The 24039-nt window shown below is 47.9% G+C and overlaps 1 protein-coding gene across 3 annotated transcripts in view; it reads left to right on the forward strand.

Moving 5' to 3' along the window:
• RRN3 (RRN3 homolog, RNA polymerase I transcription factor) overlaps positions 1 to 24039 on the forward strand; it is a 1004740-nt gene that overhangs the window by 394209 nt on the left and 586492 nt on the right. For all 3 annotated transcript variants that reach the window (XM_069645599.1, XM_069645600.1, XM_069645598.1), the window contains exons 9-10: positions 3643 to 3741; positions 12546 to 12644. In XM_069645599.1, the coding sequence (XP_069501700.1) occupies positions 3643 to 3741; positions 12546 to 12644 (198 nt within the window). The remainder of the gene's footprint in view (positions 1 to 3642; positions 3742 to 12545; positions 12645 to 24039) is intronic.

Genomic DNA, 24039 nt, shown 5'->3' on the forward strand with positions numbered 1-24039 from the left:
ACACTATTGTAAAAGCGCCCAAATAAACCTGGGTCAGGTTGCGCTATATAAATAAAATAAAAAAACAAGCAAACAAACGGTGTGAGTACACATACCTGTTTTGCCCCCCACCCTCCAAATCTCCCAGTCGCCATAAGGTTGTATGGACGTAAAGTTCCTAGCCCTATTTCGCCTTTGTCTAGCCCTGAATGGTGGTGTTCTGGCCTGGTATCCTCCCTCAGGTCTCCCCTAAGGTGGTGGATTGTAAGAGGGACTTTAAAAAACTTAGAAACACTTGCAACTACCTGTTGGCTCAAGTCAAAGTTGTGTAACTTCCTGAAAGAGCCTCCTAGCCTCATGAAAAGACTATTCTTGGGACCTGTGACTCTGAGGGCACCGGGCCCCTTTCTTTCTTGTTAGGGAAGGGCATTTTAAGGTTACAACAAAGGTTGTGAATTGTTTTTGCTAACTTTTCTTCTTGATGTATTAGTTCTCAAAGCTTTGATTACGTTCCTTGTTCTATTTTTTAATTCATTTGCTTCACTACACTGCAGTGCATTGAAAAGTATTTCTAACTTTTTCTAAAAGTGAAGTGTTAATGCTCTTAGCAGAGTACACCAAGGTAAATGTAGGTCGGACTACTATTTTGTTAATTTTGTTATCCTCTCAGCCTTCCCGGTAAAGCACAGAAGTAAAGTTTTGACAGCTATTAAGGGCAGAAACCCCAGACTCTTTACACTGGAAACAATTAACCCCTTGTTGAACCCTGTTAATAATTTCCCCCTCTCATGCTCTGTGTCAAACATGTCCAAAGCCCTTACGGCTACTCTCATGGATATCACCAATCTCTTGGCCCCAGAGAAAAAGAGGAAGAATAGATCTTTACCAAAAAATAAGCCATGGTTTTCACCTGCCCTTCGCAAGCTTAAATCTCTTAAGGTAAAGCAGTACTATAGCTGGAAAGGGAATCCCAACCCAAACCTTCTCACTGCTTATCAAGTGGCCGTCAGAGCATAAAAAGCTGCTTTACTGGAAGCTAAAAAGAACTCCCTTAATTACAGGTTTGTTTCAGCTAAATCAGAGACGAAAGAACTTTAAAAAATGTTAAAGGTGCAAGAGTCCACCCCAGCCTGAGACATGGCCTGGTGTCAGGCGATTCTGGATGCCATGAGTGCGAAGCTACAGCGTATCAAGGCTAACATTCTTAGGAAAAAAACTGTCACCCCCAATGAGGACACCACTATAAATTGCAAGGAATTCAAAAGATGCCCTACAGTTCCAGAATTTTCCTTTTCCCCAATCACTCTGGAGGTATTGACGGATGTTGTGGTTCACTTTAAGACGAGCAGCTGCAAGGGGGACCCCTATTCTGCTGTTATTATTAAAACTTGTCCCCCAACTCTCCTGGATGCCATACTCCAGTTTGTAAATGCATCCTTTAGAGAGGGTATTGTGCCTGATGATCTGAAACGGTCGTGGTTGACCCCCGCTACTAAAAAAAACTGACCTTCCCCAAAGAAGACCCACTGAACTACAGGCCTATTACTAACACTGCCTTCCTACTGAAGATTTTAGACAGGGTTGCTTATAAACAGGTAGCCCTTCATCTCAAAAACTCCACTATACTTAACTGTCAACAATCGGGCTTTAGAGCTGGGCACAGTACAGAGACGGCATTGCTGGAACTTAAATCCAGGCTTCTATCTCGCATCGACAAAGGCCTGGCCTCCATGCTCATGCTTTTGGACTTGTCCGCCGGTTTTGACCTGGCAGACCACACTTTGTTGGTCTCCAGGCTCGAAGAAGTAGCTTTTTTCTCCCCAGCAGCTTCCCGCTGGGTTGCTTCTTTTCTCCACAACAGGGGAAGCTGTGCTTGCTCAGAAACTACCGAAGCGGCTGTGATGCCGATTGAATACGCAGCCCCACAGGGAGCTAGTCTCTCCCCATGTTTTTACAACATTTTCACTGCCCCGTTCTTTGCCATGCTTCAGCAGGAAGGGATTTGGTTCACAAACTTTGCGGATGATTCTCAGTGTATCATCCCGCTGACCGGCTCCCACGCACTAGATGAGGTCAGGATGAATAAAGCCTATACATGTATAGACGACTGGATGGTCATGAACGGATTGCCCCAGAACAGGTCCATGACCGAGTTCATGATCGTAGGATCTCCCAGCACACTCTCCAAGATGGATTCTGTATATGGGAGCTTTCAACTTGGCGATGTGAAGATTAATACACTAAAGAAAGTGAAATCCATTGGGGTTATTTTAGACCAGCACCTTTCTATGAAGGCCCATGTGGGGAGTGTGGTCTCTGGGGCAGCTTACTACCTATGACTCTTTGCTCATATGCGGCCTCTAATCTCTCAGACCAATGCTGAAACCCTAGCAAGAGCTGTAGTATGCGCATAAATGGACTACTACTATAGTCTTTTGACAGGCTTCCGCAAACCCGAGATCAACCGCCTCCAGGTGATTCAAAATGAGGCTGTGAGGGTGGTAATGGGCTTAGCGAGACGTGATCACGTCTCGGCAGCCAGAAGAGCCCTGCACTGGCTCCATGTGGAGGTGAGAATTTATCGCCTCCTAATGATTACCTATAAGTGTTTACTGGGATCCTTGCCCTGCTATCTTAAAGAACTAATCACGATCAAGACCTCTTCTAGAACACTCAGATCTAACGAGTCTAAAATGCTTGTCATCCCCCGAAGTAGATCAAGAAAGGTAGAAACGTGAGCCTTTGCAGCGGCAGCCCCTGCTGCCTTGAACAGCCTTCCTCTGGACCTCAGGCTTGAATTGAAACTTAAGCCTTTTAAGAAAAAATGAAAAACCTGGCTGTTTGATTAATTCTGCGCCTTACCGTGCCCCCTCAGGTTTCGACTCTTTGCTTATGTGTCAATGCATTTGTTTTTTATGTTATGTCTGCGCCATCATGCCTCCGGGTCCTTTGCTGCGCCATACAAATGAATTAAAGTAAAAAGTGAAGATATATTAGTAGGGTTCTGCTGTTAGTGGCCATGGCTGCTTCTCTATCAGCACTGTGATTTATCTGTGCGTGTAGTATGTTGGGCTTGACTTAGTTTTTGTTGTAGTTCTGTTATTTGTGTTCATCACTGCCCTTAAACCTCAGGTTCACCTGATGCACATTACAAATATATTAAAGTAAGGTAATGTTTTAGTGTATTACCTGCGGTTTTTAATTAGTAAGAGTTGTCTAAGCCCTAAATAAATGTTACTTTGCACATTCTTCCTAACTTGTATTATTAAGAGTGCTCTGTGTGTGCTTACCTGACCCCTTTGCCACTCTCATGTCCTTCTAAGGCTTGCTGTTCAGTCACACTACCCAGATAGATTTTGGCTAGACATTATGTGTGTCCCTGTTCTCTAAACAGGAGTCCTGCCAAAGTAATATTGGCAGGTTTTCCTTTCTAGTTTGCTGTTAGCTGGGTTTTAATACCAAGACAGCTTCGTATAGGCAGATATGGAGATTTACAAATGATTTTATATTCTGTACCTAAAGAGGCTCCCCAGATTCCGAAGTTTAGAATAATTGCTTGCTGACTGACTATGACTATAATCTCAATGCAGAGCTAGTGTACCTTCTCATTAAGTCACTTGTTCTAAGGATTACATTAAATGTAGACCTGTTCATTTATTGCAGGAGTGTTATGTTCATAACTTATTACGGATCACAGTCTATTTCCCGACTCTAAGACTGGAAATTCTGGAACTTCTTGTTGAAAAACTGCTGAAGATGGATGTAAGTACTTTAGAACCTAAAGACGCTAAATAATTAAGTTATTTAGTAAAATGCATACCATGCTTTGGTTGCTGTGGTTGTGATCTTTGCTTGGAATGTGCCCTTCGTTTTATTTATGCAACTTTACAGTTAGTAGGATTAGTCTGTGAATGTTATATATGTAGTCGCACTGGCAGCTGTTTGTCAGGTTCCGGGTCATCCAGCTGCAAACTACTTTTCCCATTCATAAATAACACTGCCTTTGCTACGCTGCCTTCATTTTGCTATAGTCATTATAATAGTTGCATGTGTGTTGTTGTGCTGGCAGGATAGCTCAGGGTCAACGCGCTCACCTTGGAAGAAAGACAACGCAGAGCAACACAGGTTTGATCCCCGGGTCCATGATTAGAAACCTCTGGGTATTAAGCGCGTTACAAATAACCAATTAAAATTATGAAGAGTGTGCAGGAAGCCAGGTGGGCGTCATCTCCCTTGATTCCCATGCTACCCGCTGTATTTCATTGTATATTAGTTTACAAAGTAATATGGAAAAATGTAACGGGCCTCTCCTCCGTGTTTACAATGCAAATCCATCCTTAGTACCCAGCGAGGGGGGGTGTGGCAGCCTCCCAGCCAATGAGAAGGCTCAGAATGGGGTCTTTACCACACCGGTAAAGACCCCCCTCTGAGCCTCTTCAGAGCAGGAGGTCGCCATCTCCCCTTGCTGCGAATAAGTTAAGTGCGCTCCCTGCACCCCCATATTCCCATCACACCACTACCACCAGCTTTTACACATATTTGTCACTCCACCCCCACAACCCTTGCACTGCCTTGTCCCTCGCTAGTGCTCGGAACAGTAGCGTTCCCAGCGCATCTCTGACTCCGTAATGGCCATCATGGAAAGGGTGAAGGAACTACGAGTAGTTCCCTTCTCCCCGATCCATGGCGGCCATCTTTTTTTGTAGTTTTATTGTGAGCTGAGAAACTGCAAACATGTTGTTTCAAAGCTTGTGATAAAAACACTATTAGTACCTGAGTACCACGTGGCGGGGTACTAATAGCAATATGCCTTTCTGCCCTCTGTACCGGGAAAGAATGTCCTGATAATGACGGACAACACGGTGGCTATGTACTACCTCAACAAGAGAGGTGGTGTAGGGTCACTACCACTGTGCACAGAGGCAATGCAGCTCTGGTTCTGGGTGGTTCAAGAAGCAATCTCTCTATCATCAGTTCATTTAGCCGGAGAGGAGAACACGGCGGCTGACGCTCTGAGCAGGCAGAGCACAGTCTCCCATGAGTGGGAACTAGCTCAGGAAGTCTTTCAACTTTCAAGAGATCTCCACCCTTTGGAGAAACCCTCAAGTAGATCTGTTCGCGACCAGTGACAACCGGAAGTGCGAACTGTTCTGCTCCAGGGAATTTCTCCCAAGGGGAGCTCTATCAGACGCGTTTTTAGTGGACTGGGAGTTTCCACTCCTGTACTCGTTTCCTCTTGTCCCCGTCCTTCCTCAAGTAGTCAGGAGGTTGAGAAAGTTCGGGAAACCCATGATCCTAATTGCTCCGGATTGTGCCAGGAGAACATGGTACCCGGATCTCCTGGACATGTCCATCTGCCCTCCAGTACGTCTTCCACAACGAGAGAACCTTCTCTCTCTCAAGAGGGAGGCGGATCAGGTTCTCCATCCAGAGGTCAAGACTCTCAACCTTCACGCATTGTTTCTGAGAGGTTGAGGTATAAGGATTGCGACCTCCCGGACGGTGTAATGGAGATTTTGCTTTCTGCCAGAAGGCCAGCAACACAATCCTTATACCACTGCCATTGGAACAAGTGCTGCAGCTGGTGCATGGATAAGAATGTGGACCCGTTTACATGCTGCACATTCAGCACACCTATGGTGTTGTCATTTTTGTTACACCTGGCTAATCTAGGGCATCAGATTGGCACAATTAAAGTGTGTCTAGCAGCGCTATCTATTTTTAATCGCTCCTCTGAAGAGGCATCTCTCTTCAAATTGCCACTAGTTATACAATTTCTGAAAGTATTGACAAATGTATTTCCTCCAGTCCCTTTCCAAGTGCCGGTTTGGGATCTCAACCTTGTTTTGACATTTCTAATGTGGGCTCCATTCGAGCCTATTCATTCCTGTCCTTTAAGATTGCCAACTCTGAAGACCATCCTTTTGATGGCTCTTACATCAGCCCGTAGTGTTAGTGAACTTCAAGCCTTATCTTGCAAGCCTCCTTAAACTATTTTCTTTAAGGACAGAGTGGTCAAGTTAAACCTACATTTTTGCCAACAATTGTGTCTGACTTTCATTTAACTCAGAAAATTATACTACCATCTTTTTATCCTCCACCTCATCCTGGTAAGGAAGAGGAGAGATTGCACAGGCTTGACCCAAGACGTGCACTTAGCTTCTACATTTCCAGGATGCCCAAGTTAAAACAGAATGATAAACTTTTTGTTGGTTACACAGTCCATAAATTGGGTATGGTGGCCACAAAACAAACCTTATCTGGGTGGATCATCTTGGGTATCTGTGAATGCTGCAGATAAGCTGGAAAGGATCCTCCTGAGGGTCGCAGATCACATTCGACCCGGGGCATGGCTTCTTCCTTTTATCTTGCATAGGGGAGTCCCAATTCAGGATGTGTGCAGCGGCCACATGGTTCTCTGTCCTGACATTCACCAAGCATTATAGTCTGGACTCTTCTTCAGTCCGGGAAGATGTTTTTGGGAAGGCAGTGTTACATTCTGTACACACAGGCCAATAAGGAATTCCTACATTCTTTTTAAAGATTGACAATTCTGACTCCCTCCTGCAGAAATACAAGCACTGCTCTGGTAGTCTATCATAAGATTAGGAATACGTGGGAGGACACAATCCATTTGAAGAACAAGTTACTTACCCCTGGTAACGGTTCTTTCAGTTGTATGTTCCTCCCATGTATTCCGCATCGCCCCACCCAACCTGCCCTGCAGTTGAATTTCCTTGTTATTGCAGTTTATGCTCTTTCAGGGTGATTAGCTGACAGGCGTAGGATAAACCAATACACGTAAAAAACGGAACTGAGGCCAACAGTAGCTGCGCACGTTATATACCATCGATGATGTCGACATCGAGACGGAGGCCCTCGAGGGACATCGAGTCGACAGGCATCGACGCGCAGCGCCCCCCTGCTGGAAAATCTTTCCGAAGCAGCTAGCAGCTAAAGCTGGATACAGAGCTATCATAAGATGAGGAATATGTGGGAGGAACATCCAATTGAAAGAACGTTACCACGTGTAAGTAACTTGTGCTTTGCTTTGCGTGCATGTTACAGGCTGCCCTTTGCTGGCTGCTGTCACCTTATCTGAAGACTTTAAATGTGTGCTTTGCGTGCATGTTACACACTCTATGGGCCTGATTCACAGAAGCGCTTTATAATGGCAAAACCCCATTGGAAAACGCTCTGTGGATCGGGTTCTTTGCCTTTTACTCTGGTTTCATCAGAGTTTGTCGCATTGCTGATAGAGCAATTACTCATATTTCAGTGCAGTTTAGTATTTCAGCTCCGCTCTGGCTGCCTGCCCGCCCCATGAAATTAAACAGCATTCCTTTGATATGATATGGCATTTATAACGTGCCTATACACAAGTGTTTCAAGGCGCGACGAGGCAAGGGAGGGAGAACAGAGGGAAGATAGACAACAATCTTACTAGGCCAGGTGTCATTGAGATCGCGCAAGTGCATGGGAAGGTGAAAGGAGAAGTGCGGGGGGTAAGGGGGAGTGGACAGTGCAATACATGGGATAAGAAACAAAAACGAAATATAAATAAAAAATAAGAATAAGTAAAAGTACGGCCAGCAGGTGGCAGTGCAAGGTTAAGTGCAGACATCAAGTGCTGGTTGTGGGTCTGTAGGGATACAGGAACAATCCACAAGTGCGGGGGTTGCCAGGAAGGCAGTGCAGGAGTGCGACTGACGGGGGAGGGGACCTGGGCCCGAGATATGAGGGTGACCAGTGCAAATCAGTGTCAGCAGCTAGGAAGTCAGCAAGGGAGAGGAGGAGAAAAAGCAGAAGCAAAGTGAAAGGTTTGAGGTGCTTCCGGAACCGAAGATGATTCTCCTCAAGTTTCAGGGAGGCGGGGAGGCTGTTCTAGAGGGAGGCCCCAGCCGAGGAAAGAGATCTACCACCAACTCGATGCTTGGAGAAGCGACTGACCCTGAGGGAGTTTGAGGTAGATGAGCGAAGAGCTTGAGAGGGAAGGTATTTAGGGAGAGAGAGTTGAAGGTATTGAGGCCCCAGGCCCCAGAAGGCCTTGTGGGTGATGCAAAGGGTTTTGAATTTGATCCTCGCAGCCACTGGGAGCCAGTGCAAAGATTTCAATCATGGAGAGATACATTCCCTGGGCTTGAGGCCAAGGACTAGTCTCGCAGTCCTGTTCTGGATAAGTTGCAGAGGGCGGAGTGTAGAAGCAGGCAGATTTAGAAAGAGGCTGTTGCAATAGTCTAGCCTAGAGAGAACCAGAGCTCTGGAGACAGTGAGCTTCTGGGGGAAGCAGAGGAAAGGAAGAATACCTCTGAGGAGGTGCTGCTGGTAGTGTGACGCCTTAGAGATGTCAGAGATGTGAGGAGAGAAGGAGAGAGTGGAGTCGAAGATGACCCCAAGGTTTTTAGCCTTGCTGTTGGGAACAGGAAAAGGCCAAGAGAGGCCGGCCAGAGAGCTACAGGAAAGGAGGGAGCGGGTGTGCCGATGAGGAGAATCTCAGTCTGACTGGCATTAAGACAGGGGTCATTGACGGCACACCACTCCTGGATAGCAGACAGTCAGAGATGAGGGAAGTAGAGGCCGAGGCCGAGGGTAGCCTGAAGATGAGCTGGGTGTCATCCGCATAGCACTGAAAATTGGGGCAGAGAGCGGCAATGCTGTGGGCCAGGAGTGCCAAGTATTGGTTGAACAGCCAGGGAGAGAGGTTAGACCCCTGGGGAACACCACAGGTGATGAAAAAGATAGCAGAGAGGAAGGACCCAAGTTGGACCTGGGAGGGTCGGTCGGAGAGGAAAGAAGTCAGCCATGCCAGAGCCTGACCAGTGATACCCAGGTTATCACAGACAGTTGAGCAGGATGGCATGGTTTACAGGGTCAAAGGCAGAGGAGAGATCAAGTAGGATGAGGACGCAAGGGGTGTTAGAGTCAAGGTTGGAGAGAAGGTCTTCACGGATGTTCAGGAGAGCAGTTTCCGTGCTTCTGGCAGCTCTGAAGCCAGACTGATGGTCATGTAGACAACTGACAGATTCAGTGTGGAGATTAAGCTGGGAGATGGCCAGTTTCTCCAGGAGCTTGCCCAGGAAGGGAGTGATGGAGATTAGGCGGTAGTTGGCCGGGCAGGAGGGGTTGGCAGTGGGTTTCTTAAGAAGGGGGTGCAAAAGAGAGTGGTTCGGGGGGATGGAGTGATTGCAGAAATCAGCCAGGGCAGGAGCCAGGAAGTCGATGTGGTCCTTGATGGTTTTGGAGGAACAGGGGTGAACCTGTTTCGACAGGACTTTCATAGATCGGACTTGTCTTGAAACCTTTTCTACGGAGAAAAGGGGAAAGGCAGAGAAGGAGGGAGGAGAGGTGGCTGCAGAGGGGCCAGAGGAAGAGCAGGGAGTGGGGGAGGGAGGGGATAGGATGAGAGAGGGGACATGATGTCCTGAGATTTACAGATGAAGTGAGAAGCCAGAGCCATACAGAGGGGTTGGGAGGGGATAGGAGAGGTAGTGACTGCGGCAGGATTGGCCCGTTCCTTGCAGATTTTAAAGAGTTCGGCCGAGTTTTTTGATGCCTCAGAGACGCAGGCTTAGATGTGCGCTCTCTTCTTGGTGAGGACAGAGAGCCGGTATTGCCTTTGCAGCAGACGGCAGGCCAGTTTGTCAGAGGATGTACATGAAGCACGCCATTTCCTTTCGGCCATCCTACACTTGCGTTTTAGGGTGACGAGGTTGGAGTCGTACCAGGAGTTGCACTTGGCTTTGGGCTTCAGGCGGATTCTCAAGACAGTGGCAAGGATATCAAGAGTATCAGATATAGCAGAGTGGAGCGTGGAGAGGGCTGTGTCAGGATGAGAGTCAGCCAAAGGGGTAAAGGGGTGAGAAGGTGGCGGCGAAAGCCTCAGCTGACACACGTTTCATGGGTCGTGTGACCGAGAAGGTGGGTGGCAGTGATGGAAGTGGCTTTGCCTGCGGGGTAGGGTGAGGTGGGAGGAGAGGAGAAAGTGATCACTCCAGGAGAGAGGAGTGGTGAGAGGGACAGAGAGGGTAAGGTCATTGGAGATTAGAATATAAAGTGTGCCCTGCAGAATGAGTTGGGCCAGAGGGGAGAATAGTGAGTGAGGGAGAGTCTCATAGGTCGCGAAAGAGTCTAGAGGGAGGACAGGAGGCATCCAGGTGGATGTTGAAGTCTCCAAGAAGAAGGAGGACTTGAGTAGTTGAGGCCAGGAGTGAGGAGGAGAGGTCTGCCCACTCAGAGAGGAAGGATAAAATCTGACCAGGTGGCCGATAGATAGTAGCCACAGTAAGTGAATGGCTAGGGGGGGGGAGAGAGAGCCTGCAGACCAAGCATTCAAAGGAGGAGTGGGCCTGCGTAAGTTTGACAGAGGTAGGAACCCACTCGGGGAAGATCAGTGCTACACCCCCACCAGAGCGATTGGCCCTGGGGGTGGAGAGGATCTTGTAGCCATCAGGTAGGAGCGTATCGAAGCTCGTGACAGAGCTGGTTGTGAACCGAGTCCTGGTGAGAGCGAGGACATCAAGGTCAAGTTCTTCCAGAAGGCGGCAGATATCAGAGAAGTGTTTGATAGCAGAGCGAGAGTTTAGAGTAGCAATATGGAGCAGGTTGCCATCCTTGAAGGACTTCCGGGGAGGGGTGCACATCAGAGGTACACCCTGTGCAGGTGTGGAAGGAGCCCGAGAGGGGGCAGAGAGGGAAGGGGAAGGCAAGGAAGCCAAGGCGGATGTAGAGGTGGGAGGTAATGTAGTCGAGGAAAGGGGAGAGGTGACAGCAGGAGAAGAAAGGAAATTGATGAGACGTGTGAAGCGTCTATCAAAGAGGTGAAGGTTGGCCTGAGGGCCTTGGACCAGGACGGTCCCATTGGAGAAGACATTAATGATGACTTTGGAGGAAAGGAAGGATGTCAGGAGGGCGTCCCAGCGAGTGCCACCATTAATGGGAGAAGAGGAGAAAGGGGAGAGCACAGAGACCATATGGAGGGTCCATAGGTCTGGCGAAGGCACGACAAAGAGGATGTCGGTGAGAGTTTCCTCGGAGGAGGCACTGGTATAGGTATCTGCGATAGGGATGCCTGGGTTGGAGACCAGGATGTCCTTTTTAAACTTCTTCCTACCAGATTTACTGAGGAGAGCAGGATAGTCAATAGAGAAGCAGTTAGAAAAGATAGGAGAGACAGAGAGCACCATAGAGTAGGTGAGAGAGGAGGGGGTGGAAGGGAGAGGGGGAGACACTAGCGAAGGACACTGGAATAGGCAGACAAGACAGCGAGAGGCAAGCAGTTTTGCAATAGGACAGAATAGAACACTCAGGATAGAGCTTTCCAAATGTGCCGATTTGAGACAGGTAGGAGGGCACACCCAAGTTTGAGAATCCTAAATAGAGGAGAAAAGGCCTGCTTTTTCGCAATGCAAATTTTAAATACTGAAACGGTGCATATTAGACAACACAGGGAAGATAACAATCAGTAGTGGTGGCTGGCAAGTGGCGTCCCCTGCTGACACCTGCAGACACAACCAGGAGCCGCCTAAGGGGAGCCACCCTTTGCTTAGGGGCACTTAGCCCTGGGGAGGACATGGATAAGGAGGGAAAAGCCAATCGGGGTGGGGGTGGGCATGATGGGAAGAGGGTGGGAGGAGGAGAGAGAGAGAGAGAGAGAGGAGAGCGGAGAGAAAGGGGAGCGGTGATCAGGGCACACAGGCCGAGAGCCCAGCAAAGTACAGTCAAATAAAATACAATACAAAATGCCTCAGAGAGGCTCTCACCAGGAGGAAAGTGCTGGAACCACCCGCTCTGCCGAGGTGGAAATGATACATTCTTATTTAAGCAACCCAAGGTTGCCACATACTGTGTCCACCCCCTAACTGTAGGCAAGGGAGGGCCGAATCATATGAATATGGGCCCCCACGAGCCCTGACAAATGTTTAGCCGGGGCCTGTAATAAGCCAGCGCTAAGACTGCTCTTTGTTATTCCACTGTGCCTAACTGCCAGCAAGGAGGGGTTAGGTTGTGTGTATTGTGGCTGGTGTGAAGAGTTTGGGAAGGTGTCGGACCAGGAGAAAGGCAGGGCCCACCTGCCCTTTGTCCGTCATCCTAGTGCTAAATCCGCCTCTGCTCAGGCCATTTCCTGACCGGTAATGCCCTCCGCTTGGGTTACATTGCTAAAGTTGATCCCGGATCTGTGTTTACTATGCAGTAGGAAGGAATAAACACAGTAACACACCGCTTGGTGATCTAATAGGTCATATTGGCAAGCATACTGCAAACTAACTTGTGATAAGAGGACCCTGATGAATTTGTCATGCCTACCTAGAATTAATGATTTTTATTATATTAATTTTGTTGCAAGTGTTTACAGGGCCCTGGTGCTAATCACTACCAGTTTATCGATTAGGGTGGGGAAACCGGATATGACTGTACAAACTGTACATTAATGTTGGTTTGCTCCAAACCATGTGCCCTGATCACCACTATCTCGGTGCCATTTACGTCTTAAAAAATAAACACTATTGAAAAATGTATTGCAATGAATGAAGAGCATCCTTTAAATGTGTATATGTTGTTAACCTTAGGTTAGTGCCTCTCGTCAGGAAATTGAAGATGCTGAAGAAACAACTCGACATGCCGATACAAAAACAAGCAGTGAAACAGAGGAAGGACTTTTCAACATGGTAAAAGAAAGGGTTACATGATAAATGAGTCTGTATCTTAAGGGAGAATGCTATAAAATGTGTTACGTGCTACTTATTTATTTTGTCTGTATTCCCTGCTTCTTGTTAGGTTACTGTACCAGTAAATGTTCCAGCCCTACACATATAGTACAGTAAGCATGGGACTGCGGTGAATGTGTACATCTAATACCCGAGTTAATAATTTAAATATGTATCTATTCATTATTTATTGTTTTAATGTATATATTTTTTCTTATAGAGAAGAGTTTTTTTTAATCAAATATGTTTTCAGACAGATCAAAACACAGCACCCCACAGAAGCCCACCATCCTTATTCTATCCCTCTCCTTATTCCTTCGTGTGTCTCGTTTAGTAAGTCATTGTTGAGTGTATTTTTGTTTGTTGTTACATGGATTAATGTATTCAATGAAAATGCTGCCTTCACTGCATTTCCGGTATTAATTACTACGAACAGTTCTTAACTGCTTTTTTTTTTTTACCTTGATACACTGAATTGTTCTTATATGAATTTAAGTGTTTGATAATTAATTATACTGTTACAATCTTCAAAACAAATGTTTAATACAAATATTTAACAAACAAAAAAAACAGCACTCCATTCAGATCTAGGCAGTCTGATACAAGATATTGTGTAAAGCTGGATAGTATTTTTCCAGTGTCGGTGTAAAAACACAGTTTGGTGCACCACTTCTGAAGGGAGGAGACAAATGGTAATCTACAGTTCCCCCTCCTTCGAATGCTGCTTTTCCCAGTGAGCATCTCCTGCATAGCTGAGAGCACAGCTTAACAGTGGTGGTTGGTGTTTTTAAAACAAATTGGTGGGGCGTAAATGTTTCCCCTAAATAGGTTGGTGTGACTGAGTGTAACAACGGAGCCCACACCAAACACTGAGGCGGGCGGGGGTGCCTCCTCCCCCCAGAGAAATGTTTTAAAATATTGAGTTAAAAATCATAGAACATTTGCTAAAAAGCAACAGGTTGCAATGGATTTGTAGGGTAACACATGATAAAATCCAATAATGCAAGTCATCAGCATTGCACAGAAACATTTTCCACCTAATTTTCATGATGCCTTTGCACACAACAAATGCAAGTATAAAAAACATGTTCATGGAGACTGCACCAATATATGCCAGTATTACCATATAAGCACATGCTCCTTTAGACTTTACCAGTACAAAATGCCATGGCATAGTAAAACAAAATATGTCCAGAGTGGGCCCACCAACGTTCGCCAGTACCATGTAGAAACACTGATCTTACTGCCTTCACCCTTGATGCCCAGAAAAAATGTCATGCCACAGTGAGTTGTCTAGACTGGAGCCACCAATTTGGGCCAGTACCACATAGGAATATTCATCAGGCTGCCTTCACCCCGGATGCCAAGTAATGAAATCCATCCCACAGTAACGAAATATGCCCAGGCTGGATTCACCAATGTGGGTCAGTATCATATAGGAACAATCATTATGCTGCTTTCACCCTTGATGCCCAGTTAAAGAAAATATCATCCCACAGTATAGCTGCATGTCCACATTGGCCTGCAAATGTGGGCCAGTACCTTTTGAAACTCTAATTATGCTTACTTCCTCCGTTTTGCCCAGTAAAGAAAATGCCGTGCTGGTGTGACTATTTTTTCAACCTGGACACACCAATTTTGTATGTCCAGGTTGGAAAAATATTCACATCACCTATAATAATAAAAAAAGTCCTACTGGCTCCCTCCTACCCTCCTCCTCTTCCTCACCGAAATAAGAGACCTGCTGCCCATCTGACACATGCGCATCCAAATTCATCAGTGATCATTCATACAGCATTCATTCTCCATTGCACATTCACGCACACTCATGCATCAGCATGCATTCGGCATTCTTCATTCACTCTCCATTAACACACACGCATCAGCATCATTCATTCTTCATTCACTCTCATATTACCTACACGTCCCTGTTACCTGTCCCAGTACTTACTTGTGAGATAACCTTACCTCAAAAGTAAATACTGGGACGAGGAGGACTATGACTAGGAATGATGAAGGTTACGGGTCAGTAACCCCAGCATTACTGCAATGTCACACTTCCTTGTCCTAGTACTTACTTGTGAGGTAAGGTTAATTCACAAGAAAGTATTGCGACTAGAAAGTGTCGAACTAGGAGTAATGAAGCTTACAGGGAAGTAAATTCAGCATTCACACACGCATCAGCATTCATACGGCACCATTCATTATCAGATTCACACACATCAGCATTCATACAGCATTCTTCATTCACCCACATTCACACATGCATCAACGTTCATACAGCATTCTTCATTCACTCTCACGTTACCACCCTGTCCCTTTTTTTGTCCAGTACTTAATTAACTCACTGGTAACTACTTGAACGAGGGAACAGTATGACTGGAATAATGAATATTAACGGGAAATAATCGCAAAATCTCCACATCCATCTTCCTCGTCCCAGTATGTGAGACAACATTACCTCACAAGTAAATACTGGGACAGGGAGAGTAGGACTAGGATTAATGAGGATTACTGTTACGTCACCCGAGCATTCAAACACACACGTATCATCATTAATTCTTCATTCACTCACATTCACACACATAGGCATCAACCTTCATACGACATAATTCATTCTTTATTCATTCCCACATTCAAACACATGCATCAACATTCATATGGCACCATTCACTCACATGTACACGCATCAGCATTCATACAGCATCATTCATTGTTCATTCACTCACATCGACACCCGCGCGTCAGCATTCGTGTGACATCATTCATTCACACACGCGTCAGCATTTATATGGCCTCATTCATTCTTCATTCACTCTCTACGAGGAACCAGGAATGAGACACCGACACAGAGTTTATATTTGTGGGTATAGACTTTTATTTAAACAAAAAGAGGGAGGAGGGAAATGCCTCACTGCCCCTACTCTAAGAGAGGTATTTCCCTACCTAACACAAAACTAAGGGTCTGTCAGATGTCAAGATGTCCAAAGCAAAAATGTCTTGTGTCTAAAATACTGTTCTGACCCTCACATTCTAAAATTAACTCTAGGGTGAAATGGGAAATGTCTTTGGTCTTGAAAAGTATATCAATGTTTAAAAAAAGGAAAGGCGTAGTTCCAACAAAGAAAGTTCCAAAATGGATAAAGTTCACAGTTCCAGAGGATGGTTCCCTGCCCCTGGATTTCTCTTCACTGCACTTTAAACTTTTAAGGATGTTTTCCTTAGATTTATGTTGATCAGCAAAACAACTTGTATACAAAACAACTTGGCTGTTAATCTTAATTTTGGTACGATGCCTGGTGTACTCTCGTGCCAGGTTTCTTCTCCTCGTTAATATAATTTCAAAACAGTCTTTGGCTATTCACTGCACTTTAAACCTTTAAGGCTATGAGTTTCCTTGGATGTCTTTTGATCAACAAAACAACTCGTATGCCAAACATCTTGACTGTTAGTCATAATCTTGATAGGATACCTGGTGTACTCTCCTGCCATGTTTTTTCTTCTCTTTAATACAATTTCAACGCAGTCTTTGGCTATTCCTGATGTATCCTTATTAGAAATTCCTCAGGAGATTTACTTTACACAGCCTAACTTGACTATGCCTGGCATACTCTCCTGCTAGGGCTTTCTCATATGTACATACTTGCAACTTAAATCTGCCTGGTATGCTCTCCTGCCAGGACTTTTTCATATGTTTCACTGCGCACACTTGCAAACTTGCCAATATCTAATGTTCATTCCATTATGTCTCTTTAAGAAATATCAGGTCTCCCATTCTTATATGCTTCATTTATTCTTATTTGCCTTTGGTAGGGTTGCCGAAGTGCCCCGTGTCGCAACTTCCCTTGGGTGGACTCACTGGCTCTCTGTGGCGGGTGGCAGATCTCCTGCGGCAAGCCTGATGCAGCTCTTTGGCATCCTGTTCCTTCCTTCTGGGTTAGCCGCCTCTGCTCTATGACTTTCTCGTCCCTCGCACCTTCTGCTCACCTGCTCTGGGGTTCTCTGTGCTTGAACGGCGTGGAGACTGCTTTTCGGTACCTCCGTACACCAGGTAGTCTTTCCTTCTCTTCCTCTCGTGGCATCCTCGCAGCATACCGGCTCCTGCAGTCTGGTCTCCTCAGCCTCCTCCGTGAGCGGTTGGCTCCACGGACTTCGCAACAGCCCAGTGGTCCCTCTGTCAGTACAGAGAGGATGAGATTCCTCCAGCCGGTGTCTCCCTCCTGTCAGCTGGTTCTGTGGTCTCAATGTCCCGGCATCAAGTATGCACCTGCAACCACTAGAGCACAGCTTGTGCTTCTGGCCTCTATCAAATCTTCATTACACAGCTTAGCTTCCTAATCACAGTACTTTTGTATTCAGGCAATGGGACTCAATTCTTGATGACTTGTATAGAGAGTATATTGTCAGTAGCCTTGATGGATGGGTGAAGGGAGCCATGACAGTATGCCGTTAAGGCGTAGGGAATGGAGGCGGTATCCCTGAAGGAAAAAGGGGGAACCATGTCTCATCCGATGATGTTGTCACTCCCCTGAGGGTTGCCTCCTCCCTCGTATAGCTGTCCCAATGGACAGGGTCAGGATCAGGTAGTGGCTTCTGTCACCTGGCCACATGGGGAGAGATCACCACTGGGAAAGGAGTGATGACACTATCAGATTCGCAACCGCATTCATACAGCACCAGTCATTCTTCATTCACTCTCAGATTCACACACACACACTCAGCATTTATACAGCATTCATTTTTCTTTCACTCACATCCACACTCCTAGAGCATTCCTATGCTCTTAGATGAACATTCGCACCCAAACAACATGCTCTCTTTCATACACCCACTAACAAATACTTGCATAAACGCACACACAAATACATATTTGTTTTTCTTACCTGCTGCCCCACTCCAGATTCGGTCCTCTCGGCCTCGTGATGAAGGCAGCCTGGTTTCACACTGCAAACACAAGGAGCAAGGAAGCAGAGAGGTGTTCTGGGTCCATCTGCATATGCGCAGTGAATTCAGAGTGCTTTTTTAACCAGTTTAGTTAAAGCCAGCCCAGGAGCGCTCCTACAGCTGCTTGCTGAAGCTAGGTCAGCGCTCAGTGTTTTCACTGGGCTGGCTTGACTCGTCCGTGATCTGGACAGGTCGATGCTCCGTCGCCATTAGCTGCCTCTGCAGCTTAAGTCCCATTTCCCATCTCATTGACACCAGACTCTCAAGAACTATACAGTAGACTTCAGGACATCCATCATGGGTACTTTGCACCTCCTTGCATTCCATGCCTTAGGCTGATTTTCATCGTACTGTACAGCCAGACATAGTATGCACCAGGGACTATGTGCTTTGGAGTTTAACTTGTTTGATTGGATTTTCTGCCTGTTTCTCCCCCCACACCTGACTAAGGCATTTACACTAGCCTGCCATGCGATAGCGTGTGCACGAAACACTGGGTTAAGTGTTGGGACAAGTCTGCAGTTCTGCAGATGGCTGATGGCAAACCCTTGCCGGGGTTGGTTTCCTGCTGGATTTCTTTCCGAACTGATGCAAAGGTAAAACCTGGAAATCTTAAAGTTGCCTCATATGTTGAGGGGCTTTAGTATTTTATTCTGAGGTTAGTATGTCAGTGACTGACTCTGCGTTTAATTGGATTGTTTGTTGATGTTGGCTTCTGCACATGCCTTACAACCTGTGCAGTGTACAAACAATGAAGATCCTATATGAGCTGGCAGCATCAGCTGGGTTTGGTATGAATCTGGCTGTGAAGCCAAATGTACTGCTGATTACCCATAGGAATAGTAGTTGATGTACAATTACTGCCTTTGTCTCGCCAACAGTGTTAATGGGCAAAGGGTGGATATTGATATCATTGATGCTACTCCCATTGATGAGAACTTGCTCATAGAGATGTACTCCAGTTTACAGCATGAAGGTGGTTGGGGGTCGGAGCGACACTCAAATTGGTTAAAGTCTAATCTGGGTATTCCCGCCTGGCACTATGTTGAACAACAGTTTGTTGGCCTCACCCACCCTTGATCGGTATGCAACAGAAGTCATAGTATCCAGGGTTCTAACCCTTCTCATCACACAGCCGCATCTCCATTCATCATGGAACGTACTAGGAACGTTCTTCTTCAATTAAGTCAAGACGTTCTGTCAGAACAAATAAAACATACCTTTTCACATTATATTGTTTTGTGGCTTAATTTGAAGGAGAATGATCCTGCTGGAAAGAAGATAAACCAAAGTGAGCTTGTTCACTTGATAGCACATGGTTATCTTAAGCTCAACAAGTGGGGCCAGAGGCTATTTTTTATTTATTTGATTTAGTTGCAATTCAACTTTCCAAATATTCAATTACATTACAAAAGGTAAAAAATTGATTAATACATTCAAATATGTTGACAATTTTTTAAAAAACATTCTTGTCAGTTTCTTTACTATTTTAAATCAGTCTCGTATGAATACATTTTTCAGAAACCAACTAAAAAAGGAAAGAAAAACAAGAAAAGCAAATTACATTTAATAATTAAAAGTTACATACAAATGTTTACCCCCAATAATTCTTACACAAGTTAATTGTACAAATAGGGAAAAAAAGAATACAACATGAATTAATTGAGATATCTCGACAATAATAGAAATATTTTGGGTTTTTTTTATAGCTCTGTCTGAGCATGCAGGGATATGCATCCTATGCGCAATTGTTAAGCATCTCATTTTTTTATCTCTTGGTTTCTGATTGGTTGCTATAAAAGTTTACCAATTATGATTTTTTCCAAGTGATAGATGAAGTGCTATGCTCTGTGCATTCAGCATCATCATCCATACCATGTTTTTCTTTATATTACAATAGTCTTTTGAATGCTTGTGAAAGTATTATTTTCTTATGCATTCCAGATCTTCACAATCTATCATTGTGTTTTAATGTCTCTGCGCTCTTTTTACAGTAACTGCATGTTTTGTCTATGATTTTCTCTTTGTCCCACATTGCTGTCCTAGATTTAATAGGCCACAGATCGAATCTGAACTGCATGATTTTGGTTCGATAGTGTATGTCTGGATGCTTTCTACAATATTCAGGGATGGTTTTTCTTTTCCTTGTATATTCTGATTTTTAAACACTAACAGGGTAATTCATAGAATTTCACACAAAAGTGGTTAATGCGGCTGGCGCACAGTGTCCCCGTGCGATACACTGCGCCAGCCGCGTACGATAAAATCCATTTCATCGCACAGCGTATTCATGGATTTTAGCCTCCAAAACCAGCTGTGGCGCAGAGTGGCGCAGCGACCCTGCAGCAGCACCAGTTACGCCTCCAAGAACGCCCTCGCGCAAGGAAAAGCCATCAAAATCCCCAATTCATCGCAGATGTCTGCGCTAACCCTGGACCAGTTTACAGGGCTGCCAAACAGCAAACGCCAAGCGGGGAACATGTATTTCAGGGGTTCGCGGGAAGTTTCACACGCGATTGTCCTGGGTACGTGTATGTCCGGGGTGCGCGTGAAGTTTCACACACGAATCCTGCAGGGTACGTGTATTTCGGGGTGCGCGGGAAGTTTTACACGCGAATTCAGCAGGGTACGTGTATGTCAGGGGTGCGCGGGAAGTTCCACACGCGATTGTCCTGGGTACGTGTATTCCAGGGGTGCGCGTGAAGTTTCACACGTTATTCTATCAGGGCACGTGTATTTCAGGGGTGCGCGGGAAGTTCCACACGCAATTCTCCTGGGTACGTGTATTTTTGGGTGCGCGTGAAGTTTCACACGCAAATCCTGCAGGGTACGTGTATTTTGGGGTGCGCAGGAAGTTTCACATGCGAATTCAGCAGGGCACGTGTATTTCAGGGGTGCGCGTGAAGTTCCACACGCAAATGTCCTGGGTACGTGTATTTCGGGGTGCGCGGGAAGTTTCACACGCAAATTCAGCAGGGTACGTGTATTTCAGTGGTGCGCGGGAAGTTCCACACGCGAATGTCCTGTGTACGTGTATTTCGGGGTGCGCGGGAAGTCTCACACGCGATTTCAGCAGGGTACGTGTATTTCAGGGGTTCCGGGGAGTACTACACGTGAATTGGCCGTGTGGGTCCTCCCAGGTGTTCCCTCTACACCCTCCACGGCCCCTGCAGGCAGCCCACACCACAGGGGACTACCCTGCACCCCTGCTCATGTCCCGCAGGCAGCCCATCCACCATGGGCATGCCCCCCAGCCAAGCCACATGTCACCTTGCACTACTGATCAACAACGCATGTCTCCCAGCACCCCCAACCCCCAGCACTGTGGGGCACCCTCCACCAGGCCCCCACTCATGTCCAACTCATGTCCCCTGCACCCCCACCCTCCAGCAGTCAGGGGCACCCTCAACCAGGCCCCACACATGTCTCCCTGCACCCTCACCCCCCAGCAGTGCAGGGCACCCTCCACCAGGCCCCCACTCATGTCTCCCAGCACCCCCACCCCCCAGCATCCAGGGGCACCCTCCACCAGGCCCCCACTCATGTCCAACTCATGTCCCCCTGCACCCCCACCCCCCAGCAGTGCAGGGCACCCTCCACCAGGCCCCCACACATGTCTCCCAGCACCCCCACCCCCAGCATCCAGGGGCACCCTCCACCAGGCCCCCACACATGTCTCCCAGCACTCCCACCCCCCAGCAGTGCAGGGCACCCTCCACCATGCCCCCACACATGTCTCCCAGCACCCCCAGCATCCAGGGGCACCCTCCACCAGGCCCCCACTCATGTCCAACTCATGTCCCCCTGCACCCCCACCCCCCAGCAGTCAGGGGCACCCTCAACCAGGCCCCCACACATGTCTCCCTGCACCCCCACCCCCCAGCAGTGCAGGGCACCCTCCACCAGGCCCCCACTCATGTCTCCCAGCACCCCCACCCCCCAGCACTGTGGGGCACCTGCCAGCAGGCCCCCACTCATGTCCCCCTGCACCCCCACCCCCCAGCAGTCGGGGGCACCCTCAACCAGGCCCCCACACATGTCTCCCTGCACCTCCACCCCCCAGCAGTGCAGGGCACCCTCCACCAGGCCCCCACTCATGTCTCCCTGCACCCCAACCCCCAGCATCCAGGGGCACCCTCCACCAGGCCCCCACTCATGTCTCCCAGCACCCCCACCCCCCAGCACTGTGGGGCACCTGCCAGCAGGCCCCCACTCATGTCCAACTCATGTCCCCCTGCACCCCCACCCCCCAGCAGTCAGGGGCACCCTCCACCAGGCCCCCACTCATGTCCAACTCATGTCCCCCTGCACCCCCACCCCCCAGCAGTCAGGGGCACCCTCCACCAGGCCCCCACACATGTCTCCCTGCACCCCCACACCCAGCAGTGCAGGGAACCCTCCACCAGGCCCCCACTCATGTCTCCCAGCACCCCCACCACTGTGGGGCACATGCCAGCAGGCCCCCACTCATGTCCAACTCATGTCCCCCTGCACCCCCACCCCCCAGCAGTCAGGGGCACCCTCCACCAGACCCCCACTCATGTCTTCCAGCACCCCCACCCCTCAGCACTGTGGGGCACCCTCCACCAGGCCCCCACTCATGTCTCCCTGCACCCCCACCCCCAGCATCCAGGGGCACCCTCCACCAGGCCTCCACTTATGTCTCCCAGCACCCCCACCCCCCAGCACTGTGGGGCACCTGCCTGCAGGCCCCCACTCATGTCCAACTCATGTCCCCCTGCACCTCCACCCCCCAGAAGTGCAGGGCACCCTCCACCAGGCCCCCACACATGTCTCCCAGCACCCCAACCCCCCAACATTGCGGGGCACCTGCCAGCAGGCCCCGACTCATGTCCCCCAGCCAACACGTCATCACAATCTAGATCCCTGGCCCTTATGGGCTGCCTCCATATGCCAAACACCCACCCAAGTATTGCATCCACCCACTTAGAAATGCCAATTACATGATACAACCCCAATGGCAAGTATGTAAGTGAACACATGACCCTCACATACACACAATGGGTGTCAGTGAATGTCAAAACCCATATCATGATATGCATGAAAACAATGAGATGATACTACACATTGAAGTCTGATGAAAAAAATGTATTAAAAGCAACATAAATGGAATCAAAAATAAACAAACGACAATGGGAATTAAAAACCAAAAGCAGCATGTCCGTAAAATAATGAAAAACCACAAATCATAATCCAATGGAAAGGTGTCAGAAAGTCACAGTTCAAAAAAGTAAATCCAATGGAAAAACAAAACCGAAAACCATTGCTCCATGGGTAAATTCCAAATAAAAAAATAAAATCCAACAGTCAACTATATACAGGGTCCATGATCCCAACGGCAGAAATGAAACCTATCTAATAATACTACCTAATAAAAAAACTATATACAAAAATGTGGTCCATTGTCCAAAAGGTCCAAAAAAAATAAAAAAGCAAAGGAAACCTAACACTAACTACATAACTATTTACAAGGGCAGCGGGCTAGTCCGACGGCTCACTGGTTGTTGTCATGGGTCAGGGCATCATTGAACTCCTGTTCAATGGCTTGGAGGCGGGCATGTTCCCTGTCCCCGAGGTCTCGCAGGGATAATGCAGTGTCCAGCTCCAACTCACTGCGAATACCCTCGAGGCACTCAGCCCGCCTCAGCGCCCTCCGCATGGTGTTCAATGGCCTGACCATTGTGAGCCGTTCCTCCTCTGCACGGTCCTGCTCAGCACCTATCTGTTGGCCCAACCGCTCCCACACGGAAGACACTCCCATTCCAGGGTTCTCCTGCCCTCCGGCCGATGCCTGCCCCCCTGGTGTTGATGGCCCCGAGCCATGATGCCTCCCACGTTGACCATGATGCCTCCCACGTTGAGCCTGCCGCTGCCTCCGATGCAACTGCCTGTGCCAGCACGACGGCATCCAGGCTGATGGAATCCACTGACGCCGTTGTGCACGTGCCCTGCCCGATGATGCCGTCACATCCTCCATCTGCTGGGGTCCAGTTGCTGGTGTGTCCACCCCTGCTGGACCTCCGACTACCAACGGTGGCAGGGATGGGATCCCCACCGAGTTGGCTGCGTTGGTCGGGGCAGGTCCACAGGGGGCCCTGGTGGCATCTGGGCCGGAAGACGGCATGGAGAACGACTGGCGCATAGCCTCCACAGAGGAGGAGAGGGTCGCCAGAGTGCCCGACACATGTATAAAACCCCCGACCATGGCCGCTCCCAACTGGACCACGATGGCACGGTGCTCTTCGTGATGACGTGCGTGCTCCCCCCGGGAAGCACGCACCTCATCACGAATGACACCCGTGCGCAACGCAACACCAATCAGGACCTTCTCCATACGGCCAGGGGTCCCCTCGTCCGCAGGTGGAGGGGAGTCAGATGACATGGACATCCC

This window comes from Ambystoma mexicanum, chromosome 2p (assembly GCF_040938575.1).
Source record: "Ambystoma mexicanum isolate Mex_15411 chromosome 2p, UKY_AmexF1_1, whole genome shotgun sequence".
Taxonomy (NCBI): Eukaryota; Metazoa; Chordata; class Amphibia; order Caudata; family Ambystomatidae; genus Ambystoma; species Ambystoma mexicanum.